Source organism: Triticum aestivum, chromosome 1D (genome assembly GCF_018294505.1).
Source record: "Triticum aestivum cultivar Chinese Spring chromosome 1D, IWGSC CS RefSeq v2.1, whole genome shotgun sequence".
Taxonomy (NCBI): Eukaryota; Viridiplantae; Streptophyta; class Magnoliopsida; order Poales; family Poaceae; genus Triticum; species Triticum aestivum.
The window spans coordinates 463957270-463972216 of record NC_057796.1 but is presented as its reverse complement, the minus strand read 5'-3'; the positions used below and the strand labels follow the sequence as shown (position 1 = coordinate 463972216).

At 42.6% G+C, this 14947-nt stretch overlaps 1 protein-coding gene across 1 annotated transcript; it reads left to right on the top strand.

The window, feature by feature from the left end:
• Positions 1–2263: 2263 nt before the first annotated feature.
• LOC123160717 (uncharacterized) lies at positions 2264–13771 on the top strand. Its single transcript, XM_044578566.1, has 6 exons — positions 2264–2357; positions 2443–2623; positions 2925–3764; positions 3895–4080; positions 4191–4286; positions 13676–13771. Exons 2-6 carry the CDS (start codon positions 2588–2590, stop codon positions 13769–13771), a joined length of 1254 nt encoding a protein of 417 aa, XP_044434501.1. The 5' UTR covers positions 2264–2357; positions 2443–2587.
• Positions 13772–14947: the final 1176 nt, after the last annotated feature.

The following is a 14947-nucleotide window of genomic DNA, read 5'->3' as shown; positions in this document are numbered from 1 at the left end:
ATCTTTATCAGATCTCACTTTTGCAAGTGGCCGTGAAGGGATTGACAACCCCTTTATCGCGTTGGTTGCAAGGTTCTTGATTGTTTGTGCAGGTACTAGGCGATTTGCGTGTAGTCTCCTACTGGATTGATACCTTGGTTCTCAAAAACTGAGGAAAATACTTACGCTACTTTGCTGCATCACCCTTTCCTTTTCAAGGAAAAACCAACGCATGCTCAAGAGGTAGCACGCCGTCTATGGTTCCGACTGAGGCCGAATTAAGTTTTCGCTGGCATACTCACATCCAACATGACCACCGGATCCATCTCCACTGTGTTCTGCCACACCCCAAGGGAACTTCCCCGCCACCGGTAAACAACCGCACACGGCTGGAACCACCACACCGTCGGTGTGAGACGTCGACCGCAGAAGAAGCCACATCGCTGCGTGGCCTACGCTGGCCTCATACATGCCAGACTGGGACACCCGCGTGGAGATCCACCGCGGTCATGCCCCAGAACCACGACAGAGGAAGGCCCGCCTCCGTCATCATCCCGTGCCCTAGAACCACGACAGAGGAAGCCTCCCTCCCCTCGAGGTAATCCCACTCCTCTTCCAATGAGTTTGCTCCTTTCGTCTATGCCCCCCCTAGGGTCCCTGTAATATGAAGTACTATTCAAGTTCACCACTAACCATTATGATTCATGCACCCTGACCCTATTGTGTTTTGCCATTGTTGCTTTGAATCTTTGTTGTCTACATATCAACTTGCAGATTTTACTTATCTACTAGCTAGCTTTCACAGTTGTGCAATGTAATCTTCCAGTTCTTAATATGCAAATTGATTTTATACTTTGTAACTGCTATTTAGCGGTTCTGGACTTCCGGGCTATGTTTTATATGAAATCTGTAAAGCTAAATGAAAAAAAAAACAGAGTCGTAGACCACCTATTTGTCACAAGTTGACAGTTTGCAACCTTTTTTGAGAAATTAGACCACTTCACAGTTCACACTACATTAGCTTAGGGCTGGCAGGGAGCATTTATCACCGCATCTTTCCGACCTTTCAATTCGGACTGGAGGTGCATACGAGCAGGATGTAATGGGAAAGCAGAGATCTTAAAATGAAACATGGTGAATTTATAATGTGGTGTGAAGTGATCAAAATTCTAAAAGGTGCTGCAAATTTTTAACTAGGAGATCATTTGTTACTGTGATTCAATTCTTTCCTGAGAGAGAAATATTCAGTGATAACTTGTCATACAATTTCAGCATGCTGATATAGTTTACCTTTTGAAACTTTGAGACTTCTGTGCGTGTGACCACAAAATCAAGCTGGTATTGACGTGTACCATAAATTTCTGAAACTAATTGCTATAGGAGTATGATTTATCTTCTATTCCATGTGGATTGCTACGTTAGCTGTTCACTCTTCCCTGATTCCTTGTGTCAACAGTTTGAAAAGACAAGTTGGATCAACTCGAGGACACATGAAATAATTAAGTCCTACAGTAGTAACCAGTCATATGCGAGTGTGCAAAGATTTTGCATTACCATGGTAATATATTGAAATTCTTGAAAAAAAATGGTAATATACTGAACAATTGTAAGCATTGGAACATGGATTTGATTACAGCACGAAATCACAAAGATTCAGAGCATCTAAGTTCCGGAACATGAATTCAGTTACAGAAAGCACAAATGATACATGTCGTAACTGAATAGCATGATGGTTATACAGGGAACATGAGTGTGAACAAAATTCTTGTGCCAAGTGGCTGCATTTCCATGACCTATTGACAAATTGTAAGTGCCAGTACCTAAATGATGGAATATGTGTGAATTCTTTTGTCAGATACATCGACCAGGTGAGTGGCAAGAACGAGCTCCCTAATCCTGATGAAAGAGCCAAACTGTGCCTCGGTATTGATTCTATCATCCACCTCTGATTCATCATCCCATCTCTGACAGAGAGTTTCTTTCTAGCGGCCATCTATGACGGAGTATAGAGTATAGACACAGCAGAATTTTATACAGAGAAAAAAAATTGAAGTCAAAACGTAGGAAAAAAAGTTAAGCGCCGTTGCCGGGGATCGAACCCGGGTCACCCCCGTGACAGGCGGGAATACTTACCACTATACTACAGTGACTTCACAGAAAGCGTGATAAACAGGGATTCCTCGATGTGAGCCAGAATGGGGCTAGCTAAAACGGGAAACGAAGGCCGCTGTTTCCGGCGAAAATATAGGCACGGCCGAAACCTTCAAAGTGCTTTCTCAGGCGACGGCAATCCGGATGTCCCCTCGCCGGCGCCTCCAACCGACGCCCTCTTGGTGGCCGTCCACGCACGGCGACCCCTACTCCTGCCGCAGCATCATGTATGTATATCCCAAGACGTCACGGTTCTCGTGTTCTAGGAGAAAATCCTTCTGGTTATTCAGAATTCACGGCTCCCTTTCGCAGAATCTCACAGTTGCATCAGCAAAGGTGGGACAATACTTACCTTATCCGCTGCATTATTGGAGATAGTGGACCAGAGGCGGCTTCATCGGCCGGCTAAGGCAGACGCGGCGCAACCGGCCATATTTCCCGAGGCGCTCGCCGAAATATGAGTCAAAATCTTGTTTTCGAGGAACTCCCACAGGTATAATCTTGTTTTCGAAGACTTATATTTAGAAAGGGAGGGAGTAGAAAATAAGTAGTGCCTGCTGTTTTGTAACTTTACCGAAAAATTGTACATGAATGCCATCCAGCGACAAACTGCTCAAACCGCTATGTTTCCATAAGAAATTAAGTGCTTCATGTATCACGCGCACTGTAAATTCGCCAAAAAACACTTGCATATACTTGTCTCTGTTTATACACTGTCTTCATCCATTGCTGGCTAATCAGCCAACTACTAGCTACAATCTAACTGTTGAAACTTGTCAAACCTGGTTCTGCAGGACATCGTACACCGTATACATTCCCTCTTGCCGGTGCAAGAAGCCGCGCGTGCTGCCTGCGCGTCTCGTGGGCTTCTACATTCCTGGAGATGCTATTCCAACCTCACACTCAACTGCGAAACACTTGGGTTGACTCACAAGAAGTTTGAGGAAAGAGAGACCTACATCATTGACAAGGTTGACAGAATTCTTAGAAACCATTATGGCAATGGGGTGAAGGTGAAGACACTTAAACTTCATCTTGCCCCTTGCAACAATATCAAAGCCGCATGCCTCGATGGGTGGCTCCAAGTCACCGTTAAGGCTGGGATCAAAGAACTTGACTTGGCAATGCCTTTACTCATGAAGGAAAAGTACAACTTCCCTTGTTCCGTTTTGTCTGACGACGCAGCTGCAAGTTCGATTCAATCTCTTGGCCTTTGGGGTTGCTCTTTTCATCCCACGCCCACACTTGGCCTCTTGAGAAGATTGAAATGTTTACAGCTGACTCTTGTGGACATTAGCGAGGAAGGATTAGGCATATTGCTCTCAAAATCTTCTTCCCTTGAGCAGCTGGTCCTCTTCTTTTGTAGTGGGATAACTTGCCTGCAAATACCTTGTACAATGCAACAACTCAATTTCCTTAGTATTACAGAATGCAAGAGTTTGAAGATGGTAGAGATCGATGCTCCAAATCTCTGCTCCTTTTATTGTGTTGGGACCCTGATAGAAATCTCCATTAGAAATTCTTTTCAGCTTAAGAATGTAAATTTGTCATGCATTCTTCTCTCTGATGCTCGCGCCAAGCTACCATCCGTCCTAGGAACTGTCGAGAGCCTTACCCTGCGCTCTCGCACTGAGGTATTTGTTGATTTTAACACCTTAAAGATCATAGATGGACTGTTTAAGTATATAATGGATAGAGATATGCATGCCACACCTCTATGCTGGAAGAAACATATGATTAATCCTTGGATTTATCATTCCTTAGAATGCCAAAGTTCCAACCCTGGCCTCCAAGCTCCCCTGCCTCAAGCACTTGGATATTGAACTCCTCGGACCAACAATGGCCTTCCCACCTTTTAGAAATATAACGGACTTCCCCAAGAGCTATGATGTCTTCTCTTTGGTTTCATTTCTTGATGCTTCTCCTACCTTGGATTCCTTCATCCTGCGCGTAAGTCACTATCCACGTCTCCTAGAGCTATATGTGCCAATTACTATGTTAAACTTGTTTATCGGAACAACAACATTAATGTTGATTCTACATGTGTAATGTATATGCAGGTAGAGCAGGGTGCCCTTAGATCCGACTTCGGTTTTGGAGACGACCATGAGTATCTGAGGCAGAGGCTAGAGGGCCGACATAACTGCCTCAGGCAGGTGACAATCACGGGGTTCTGTCCATCCAAGAGCCTGGTCCAACTCCTAATCTACATCCTTGAGAGTGCTCCCTCGCTCGAGCGCCTGACGTTGGACACAACCTACCGCTACGACAGGAGGTCGGGTACCACTAGCAGATGGTCGTCCTCAAGAAAGATTGGCCAATGCTCGCCAATGTGCAGGACGTATCTCCCAGGAGCTCGTAGAGCCGTGGAAGCTGCATGTAGGTGCATCGCCGGAAGAGTGCCCCCAAATGTTGAATTTGAGGTCCTGGAGATGTGTAGTCGATGCCATGATACATGCCTCCATATATAGCAAGGATGGAACATGCAATGTTCATTCATAGTATTGGTTACCAAGTAAAGCTTTGAACTAATTGCCATCATAAAGGGGAGGAGAGTGGTGGGGAGATGAATGAACCATGGTGGGAAATCTTTCTTGATTTGAAAAAAAAAACTGAACATGCCATGGAAAATATTATAAAGCAAGAAAACATCATATGGTGTGCATAACTTAGATTCTTAAGAGAAAAGTAAAATCTTTAACAAAATTCTACACTGAATTAGTTATACTATATTTCCAAAATTACGCATGCATTACTAGATTTTTTTAGGAAAAATCATCAAATCACGTTTCATGCCTGCTATTTTTGTTTGGCAAATTTGTGTTTGCTAATGAAATCTGCATGCATGTGTGATATTCTGATTACCCATTCTTGTAAATGTGTTTTACAAGGAATTCAAAAACAAAAGGATTGGTATCCAATACCAATTGATGATTTTTTTCGGTCATACTTTTTCGAACGGGCGAGATCGGGAATTTAAATTTCGAATCCGTAGACCATCAAGTTTTGTTATTGCGCTACAATATCTTTAGTTCTTTATTACTTTCCCCATTCAAAATTACAAGGCGTAATTTGACTACTTGTAATTGACTTTTGACCGTAAATCCCTCATACAATATTTAGACAATGGTTACATATCATAATTATATCAAAGTGTTTTTGAAGATGAATCTAATGATGCCTATTTCCTGTAATTTCAAATAAATACTATTGAACTAATTATTGGTCAATGTATGAATATGGACAATGAAACAATGCATTATATTTTGGAACCAAGGGGACCTTTTAGATAGAAGATGTGTGCCTGTGAGACACGGTTCATCTGTATTTCCACCTATTGCATACCCTTCTTGTAGAAAGAAAATATAACATAACTAACCAAAAAAGAATCCCTAAAAAAACCTAACTGAAATACAACGAGGCTTCCCCCACAAGCTAACTTAACCAGCTTCTGAATAGCCTCCAACCAAAGTGGAGCATAACCTGGATCTTATATGCAAGTCGATGACCCGTGATGGAAGTAAACTGATTGTATTTTTACTTCATTAATGTGCAATTTTGTGAGGCTTCAAATAGTAAATAGAGAAAAAAACATTTCACATCGTTCGAAACTCTTCTATAGATGACTGACTACAACTTTTCGTTCACCTACAATTTTTTTATTACCATACATTAGGGTCTTCACAACTATCTTTTTTTTACTTGTATGGATCTTAATATTCATATCATACTATTCTTTTTTCCGCGAAAGATCAAACCATTGGTAGCGTTGCCTTTGAAACATTTATTTCGACGCAAACCCATTTTCATCAAGATGCACTACTATGAAACAATACTTAGATACAGCTATGAAATACAGTCGGTTGTTGAGCCCTTTTGTACTGACAACAAATGGTAGATCACTGCTGGCGTTGTTTATCATTCTCTATATTAAGAGAAATCCATCAATATATCATGTTTCTTTTAATAAAGTAGATAATTGTCCATGCGTTGTAACGGGTGGATAAACATTATAGTATATTAGCCCGTGACTCACTTGTGCAGAACCGGGCTTTAGCGCCGGTTCGTAAGGGCCTTTAGTGCCGGTTCTGCAACCGGCACTAAAGAGTGGAGACTAAAGCCCCCCCCCCCTTAGTACCGGTTCATCACGAACCGGCGCTAAAGTGCCACCACGTGGCACGAGCCAGGCCCGGGTGCGTGCAGGACATTAGTACCGGTTGGTAACACCAACCGGTACTAAATGTTTGGGTGTGTTTTGGTATTATTTTTTATTTTTCCTTTAATTTTGTGTTTTCAATTTAATTTAGTGATTATTTTAGTTGTTAAATCATTAGGTGAAAGTACCACAGATTAGTTTCGACTGGATGCATGTGGATCCTAGCTAAGTGATCAAGTATATGCCATATCCATATTATACTTGATCACCTATAATTAAGTGATCAAGTATAATATGGATATGTCATATACTTGATCACTTAGCTAGGATCCATCCAGCTGAAACTAATCTGCGGTTTCTTTCATAAATGATATAATAACTGTTGGGGAACGTAGCAATAATTCAAAATTTTCCTACGTGTCACCAAGATCAATCTAGGAGATGCTAGCAACGAGAGAGAGGGACTGCATCTTCATACCCTTGAAGCTCGCTAAGCGGAAGCGTTACAAGAACGCGGTTGATGGAGTCGTACTCGCGGCGATTCAAATCGCGGAAGATCCGATCTAGCGCCGAACGGACGGCGCCTCCGCGTTCAACACACGTACAGCCCGGGGACGTCTCCTCCTTCTTGATCCAGCAAGGGGAGAGGAGAAGTTGAGGGAGAACTCCAGCAGCACGACGGCATGGTGGCAATGGAGCTCGTGGTTCTCCGGCAGGGCTTCGCCAAGCACTACGGAGGAGGAGGAGATGTATGAGGAGGAAGGGGGCTGCGCCAAGGGAAGGGTATGGCTGCCCTCCCACCCCTCACTATATATAGGGGGAAGGGGAGAGGGGGCCGGCCCCTCTAGATGGATCTAGAGGAGGAGGCGGCGGCCAGGGGAAACCCTAGATGGGTTTGGGCGCCCCCACCCCTGGGAAACTTGCCCCCCAAGCCGGGAGGGGTGGCTGCCCTAGGGGTGGCGCCCCCACCTCTCCACGTTACGTGAGAGGGGTTGGGAGGGGCGCACAACCCCTTAGTGGGCTGGTTTGCCCCTTCCTCTTGGCCCATAAGGCCCCCCAACGCTTGCCGGGGCCTCCGAAACCCCTTTCGGACATGCTGGCCATAGCCTGGTACCCCCGGAACAATTCCGGACTCCAATATCCTTCGTCCAATATACCGATCTTCACCTCCGGACCATTCCGGAGCTCCTCTTCATGTCCGGGATCTCATCCGGGACTCCGAACAACCTTCGGTAACCACATACTATTTCCCATAACAAGTCTAGCGTCACCGAACCTTAACTGTGTAGACCCTACGGGTTCGGGAACCATGCAGACATGACCGAGACACCTCTCCGGCCAATAACCAATAGCGGGATCTGGATACCCATATTGGCTCCCACATGTTCCACGATGATCTCATCGGATGAACCACGATGTCGGGGATTCAATCAATCCCGTATTCAATTCCCTTTCTCTATCGGTATGTTACTTGCCCGAGATTCGATCGTTGGTATCCCGATACCTTGTTCAATCTCGTTACCGGCAAGTCTCTTTACTCGTTCCGTAACTCACATCATCCCGTGATCAACTCCTTGGTCACATTGTGCACATTATGATGATGTCCTACCGAGTGGGCCCAGAGATACCTCTCCGTCATACGGAGTGACAAATCCCAGTCTCGATTCGTGCCAACCCAACAGACACTTTCGGAGATACCTGTAGTGCACCTTTATAGCCACCCAATTACGTTGTGACGTTTGGTACACCCAAAGCATTCCTACGGTATCCGGGAGTTGTACAATCTCATGGTCTAAGGAAACGATACTTGACATTTGAAAAGCTATTAGCAAACGAACTACACGATCTTGTGCTATGCTTAGGATTGGGTCTTGTCCATCACATCATTCTCCTAATGATGTGATCCCATTATCAATGACATCCAATGTCCATGGTCAGGAAACCATAACTATCTATTGATCAACGAGCTATTCAACTAGAGGCTTACTAGGGACATGTTGTGGTCTATGTATTCACACATGTATTACGGTTTCCAGTTAATACAATTATAGCATGAACAATAGACAATTATCATGAACAAGGAAATACAATAATAACCATTTTTCTCTAGGGCATATTTCCAACAATAACTCATCGTCATCATCATATTAATATAAAAACTCTTGCATCATATCATCAACAACAGTAAATTAGCTAGCTAAAAATCATCATAGTCGTCATTACCACTGTTTAATCATCATAGTCATTACCGCTATCTAATCAGCACCAACACAAGCTTAAAGAAAAAACATTCACTTGTACCAGAAGCAAAGATATCATCGAGTTCAACATGGTCATCATATTATAAACGTTCATAACACCACAAAAGCAAATCACCCTTTGAGATTAAGTTCAGGACGAAGAACATGGACATGAGAGGACAAAAGTACTAAGAGCATGAAGTAGCTAAATCACTCTTGCTGCTCTCTCCCAGGTAAAATAGTATAGAACATGTATAGCTCTCCTGATTCATCATACTGGAGCATGCAGATGAACCTGTCTCCTAATCGTGGGCTGCGTTTCTCATTGCTGCCCCCTAGTACTTCTCTGCTGGGATCGTTAACAATTTTGCTCCAATCTTTCACTATTAAGCATTCATCGCTTTTAGAAATCCTGAATGCACTCATGTGCAATGTAGGATATCTTGGCCGTAAGCTAACCATTGACATGTGACCTTTAGTCTCGTTCCACTGAGGCACAACTGTCATCGGGAGTCCCTGTTGAAGAACATCGTATAGTAATTAATATACTTAGCAATGAAAGTTTAGCAAAAAAATAATGTATGCAAAAGATGCACTGAGGACAAATAGTAAAAATCTTACCATCTTTCGTAAATAGATGTGACCGTAGTTCAATACGATCACTATTGGTCGCACGTTTTGAGTACTAACATTTCTAAGTGCAGGAAGAAAATTTGTCTTAACAGTATGAAGATCCTCAAGCCATGAAACATAATGACTTATCTCCTCGCAGTTTAGTTCAGCTCCGGGACAGTAGTAGGTCATGTCTACCAAGCGCCGGACATGTTTGCTTGAATGGAAATAAGCTGTCAATAGAAATTAGTTGTCAACTATTTTTGAATAAACAATATCAAAGACATAAATATGGTTGAGAAACTCACATAATGGTAGAACTGGAGGTGTCTGCACATCGACCCAGATGTCTCTATTACCTTCAATATCATCTTCCGGACGAATATCAAAGGTGATAACCATATCAGGCTCAAATGCATAAGCCTTGCATAGTGCTTGCCAAGTTTTGCATTCAAAATAGGTGTACGTGTCTGCATTGTATAATTTGACGTTGAAAGTATAACCATGCTCGGTCTTCAGGTAAACTCTCTTTACCTCCATAGTTTCCATAGCACTGAAACCTATCTTATCCAAGACAAAAATTCTTGCATGGCAGGGGATGCGCTAGTAGAATAGTGAAAATTTAAAATTATAAGTTGAAGCAAATGAAACATATATAAGTCATGCTTAATTACGAAAAAAGAGTTGTCGTTGTGACTTACTGTATCCACTTTGAAGGTCTCATCCAGCTTGATGCTGAAGCGCCTATCATCAACAAGGAAATTTCTGTCGCACAGGCCGCGCTGGTCTTCACAGTATTCGCACTTAATGAAATCTTTTTCGTTGTCAGACGACATTTCCTATGTTCATATAGGCGAAACATTAAACACTTACTAGTTCTATTAATTCAACTAATTCAACTACTTCTATTCGTTCAACTAGTTCTATTAATTCAACTAATTCAACTAAGCATTTAATAAAAATAAACCTGTTCTATTAATTTTCTTACTAAAATAAAGTAGCTAGTTCTATATAGTAATATTTTAATTAGATCATCAAATCTCAGATATCTAAATTTTCTTACTAAAAATAAACTAGTTCTATTAATTCAACTAATTCAACTAAGAATTTACTAAAAATAAACTAGTTCTATTAATTTTCTTACTAAAATATATAAAGTAGCTATATATATAGTAATATTTTAATTAGATCATCAAATCTCATATACCTAAATTTTCTTACTAAAAATAAACTAGTTCTACTAATTCAACTAGTTCAACTAAGCATTTACTAAAAATAAACTAGTTATATTAATTCAACTAGTCCAGACGAACCGGGACCAGTGGCCCACGTGGCCCGGCCGCCCCCCTGGGCTCATGAACCGGGACTAATGCACCCCATGGGTCCCGGTTCGTGCGGAACCGGGACTAATGGGCTGGCCAGGCCCGAACGAAAGCCCTGTTTTCTACTAGTGCTTGCATGCAAGAGAGAGGGGAGGAAGCCACCTCATGGGAAAACATCCATGTGGCTACCTAGTATTGTCCTTTATTGTTGTGTGTGTGTGTGTGCGTGTGTATGTGTTATGTATGACTTAATGATGATACTTTTGGCATGCTTTGTTGATATCATTCATCGTGCAACCTTTGATCATCAGCACAAGAAGTGTGCAACCTTTAATCATCAGCAAAAGATGGGCGCAACCTTTGAGCAACCGACCTTTACTTTGACCTGTTTTGGGTGTGGTGCCAATACTACCTGATCCTTCGATTTCTGTACATGGACATGGTTTAGGTGAGTTGCTGCCAGAGCTGATCACGATTAAAACTGCTTATGTTCGTGTTGTCAACTCTCCTTTGATTTCTTTACATGGGCCTTGGTTGGGTGAGGTGCGAGGACTGATTAGTGGGAGTCAAACTACTTTGATTGGGAGTTTGGTTGAGCAAGATAGGGTTGATTTGATCAGCAAATCTATCCCCCCAGAACCAGTTGAGATGTGCAAATCGACTCTTACTAGCACACACTTTCTACAATTTTCTCTATCCATGGCAATTTATGCATGATCAAGTCCATCATAGTGTATGATGTTCATGGTGGAGTTCTCATATCTACGAGTACAAGAATGGAGAGGAGGAGCAGTTTATTAAAAGATGAAACCTTTGGCTGTGAAAGCATATAGGAAAAAAACTTCTAGTTTTGTGGTATGGTGTTAATTCATGAATTGGATTATATTTTTCTTTCAGTGATTGTGGAGACTTCTCAGTTGAGCCATTTATAATATATATAGGTCATAAGACAAGAAAATTTGAAGTTTATGTATATTTTACACTATGTTTTTACGTTTATAATTTTACATAACATAAAATATTTTTTACGGCGATTATATATTTTCTTACGGTCTCTTTTTACGTCAGAAATAAGAAAAAACTTACGGAACGTAAAATTATAGTGCACTGGTGGTAAAATAGAGGGGGTGAAGAATAACTATTCCTCACCCAGGGTGACAAATAGTCAATGCTATTCATCACGCAGGATGCAGAATAAGCTATTCTTCACCCGAGGTAATCTTACGATCACTTCATAATTAAATTACATTTGGAATTTAAATAGTTACATTCCTATTGATTCACTATGTAAAATTTGGTATAAGAAAATAAAAATATTGATTTGAGCCGTGCCATATCCGCTTATGCGGGGTGCTGGATCATTGAAATGGACGTGCCAGTTGAAGCAACAGATGAAATACCTGGGCGAATATTCGAGGCCACATTAGATTTGGATGATGGTTTCCTTGACAAACCCAGGAGCAGTTTGGTTTCTGTCAGAGGGGGATTTATAAATTTCACGTCTGTAGTTTTCACTAATGCAGTCCAATCTTCAATCAAATTTATACTCCATGATTGCTTGGAAGAAAATATCCAATTTCTTCAGTATGCTAAAGTGCAGGGAGAGCTTACATTAATTGTAGGAGATTTCCCCACTTGATACACTATTTTCAAAACAAGGTTGAGGATGATGCTGTGGATTTCATGACCTGCAATCCCTGCAGAGACGATTGTAGAGCGTTCGAGCTTCCCTTAACTTGGGTCATTCTTGCTTTACCCATTAGATCTTGTGTACGTGTTACGGGGAATTTGACGGTGGGACATATGAGAATGCTTGTAGATCAATATTTGGTGCTCGACAGGGATATTGTACGGGTTGAATGGGCGGTGGATCAGTTTTTCGATGCTACTATATGCATCGAGTCAACTTCTTTTTTCTAGTCTACTCTGCACATCAGGCAAGCGCACATGTTGTATTTTGAATGTTTATAGTTTTTTGTTAGCAAAACTGTTGTTGTAAATGCAATTGCAATGTTGCTCTTTATAGTTGGATATATCAAGAATCGTCGGGTCATTGCTTCTGGGATTTTGCTTCATTTTGGTCTATGGAAATGTGTGAATAATGCAAGTTTTAATACCAATTACTCCTGGGATTTTGCTCCCGATAGCGCATCTCCTCCTCTCTCCCACCCGATCGGGCCTATAACTGACTCTTTTTTACTACCGATTTGGGCTACGACCCACTCCAGTCCCAGCGAATGGGCCACAATGTATCATTTACATGGTCTACCATCGGGAACATCATAGCAACTACGGAGCCAAACGCCAAACAGTGGCTGTTTACACTGATGGAGATGTTATCACATGAAAATTTTGTTATCATGCTAGTCACGTTATGGTCTATATGGCATGCCCGGCGGAAGGCCGTCCATGAAGCAATCTTCCAGAGCCCTCAACCGACTCATAGTTTCAACGATAGGTTTATTGGAGACCTGGCTATCATTAGATGCAAGGAACAGAACCCGACTCGGAGCGCTACCTTACCGCAGCAATCACATCGAAAACCAAAGAAGCCACCCTCTGGATACTGTAAGATCCATGTCGATGCAGGAGTGTTAGCAGGAAGAGGAGGTTCTGCAGCGGCTGTCTGCAGAGATGAAGGGGGTAATTTTATGGGGAGTTCGGCACTAGTTGTTGAAGGAGTTCTTGACCCGGCCACCCTGGAAGTTGTAGCCTGCCATGAGGCTATTTCTCTTGCACAAACTTGGGCGTCCAAAATTTCATCATGGTCTCGGACTGTCAGCAAGTCGTATCAGATATTAATAGGAGTGCGTGAGGAGCATATGGTGCAATCATTAGTGAAATAAACATCAAAGTGTCTACCCTCTTCATTGTAATTTTTCTTTTGAGAGTCGTGCTGTTAATTATGAAGCACATAGCTTAGCAAAGTTTTCCCTTTCGAAAGGTCCGGGTCGCCATGTCTGGTTTGGCGTTCCTCACGACCAAAGATGTATCCCACTCCATGTGGACTCTGATGAATAAATTAGGTTTTTACCCCTAAAAAACTAGGTGTTTTTACCGAAAAAGGGATTTTTTACCGAAAAAGAGAAGTTGTGTTTTTCTTACAAGTTGTGCCTCTTTGGCATCATTGTCCTCAGCCTCGAGCCCCTCGAACAGACACTCCCGCGGCTCCACGTTGATGTGAAGCTAGCGGTGCTTGTGGGTCAATTGTGCAGACGCTCTGTAGGGACGAGAACACCGCGCTCCCGATCCTCGTCAACATCTTCCGGGTTTGTGAGGAGCTCCACCATGGTCGTGGTGTCCGCTCCTAGTTGAGCCACCATTATGCGGCGCTCCTCAAAAGTCCCAGATGAAACTGGTTCTGCCTACAGCATGGTGAAAGAGGTCGTGCTCATGAAATGAGGCGGAGCCTCCAAGAATGAAACAATGCCATAACGTCGCCATAGTCCGGTTCGGCATGCCGTACCAATGGTTCTCACCCAGAGCCAAAGGTGGAGGAGGCCAACCCACGATAACACCTCTAACAAGGGGAAAGGACGATACTCGAGAGTGTGTGAGTTGCCACGGGAGAATGACGATGGGTGGCTTTCACTTTCAGTTTCAGAAAAATTTCAGCACCAACCATAATCACCGAAATTCAGTGATTTGGGTTTACATTTCGGCAAAATGACAAAATATCCACTTGAATTCAAGTAAATATTTGATTTTTAAATATATTTGAATTCACGTGTACTACTGCAATTGCTGAAATATTTTGGCCGAAAGGTAAATATTTCATTGTCGACCAAAATTTAGTGAATTTCATCGAAATCTCGCTGAAAAGTGGAAACCATAACCATGGGGTGACTCGTTTGGCTCGCTTTTCTCTAAACCAGGGCTCGCTGGATTGTAGCATATTAATCTTTTTTTTCTGACGGGATTGGAGCACATTAATCTTAATGGGGCTATGCGTCGGCTGACGGATCTTGTAAAAACTAGCGCGGTGAACGTCTTTTCTCTGTTTTGCAATAGAGAGCTTGTTACAGAAACATTTCTAAAAGAATTTTTGTGCAACAGAGGTTTTGTTGTGGAATTTTTTTGTAACAGAGGTTGTGTTGTAGATTTTTTTTTGCAACAAAAGTGTTGTTGCGGAATTTATTTTGCAAAAGAGATCTTGTTACAGTTTTTTTTGCAACATAGGTCTTGTTGCACATTTGCTTTTTGCAACATAGGTGATGTTGTAGAAATGGACGGCACCTTGCTAGGTTGTCTTCTTCATCAGCTGGTAGCAGCAGTAGCGGGCGCCCTCGACCGAGAAGAGGGAGGAGGAGAGAGGGTGGGTGGTGGTGGAGGCAGCCGATGACCGTGACGACAGAGTGCTTGCTTGCCGACATCAGCAACGGCGCAGCGGGCGGGCGGGGGGGGGGGGGGGGGGTGCTCGCGACAACGCGGCTGCCGGCGCCTCGTCTGGATGAAGAAGAGAAGAGGGAGGAGGAGAGAGGGTGGAT

Coding starts and splice junctions, on each gene's coding strand:
- LOC123160717 (XM_044578566.1), top strand. CDS start 2,588: ATGAGTCAAAATCTTGTTTTCGAGGAACTCCCACAG. Junction 4,081..4,190: donor TGGATTCCTTCATCCTGCGC/GTAAGTCACTAT, acceptor ATGTATATGCAG/GTAGAGCAGGGTGCCCTTAG. Junction 4,287..13,675: donor GACATAACTGCCTCAGGCAG/GTGACAATCACG, acceptor TCAATTGTGCAG/ACGCTCTGTAGGGACGAGAA.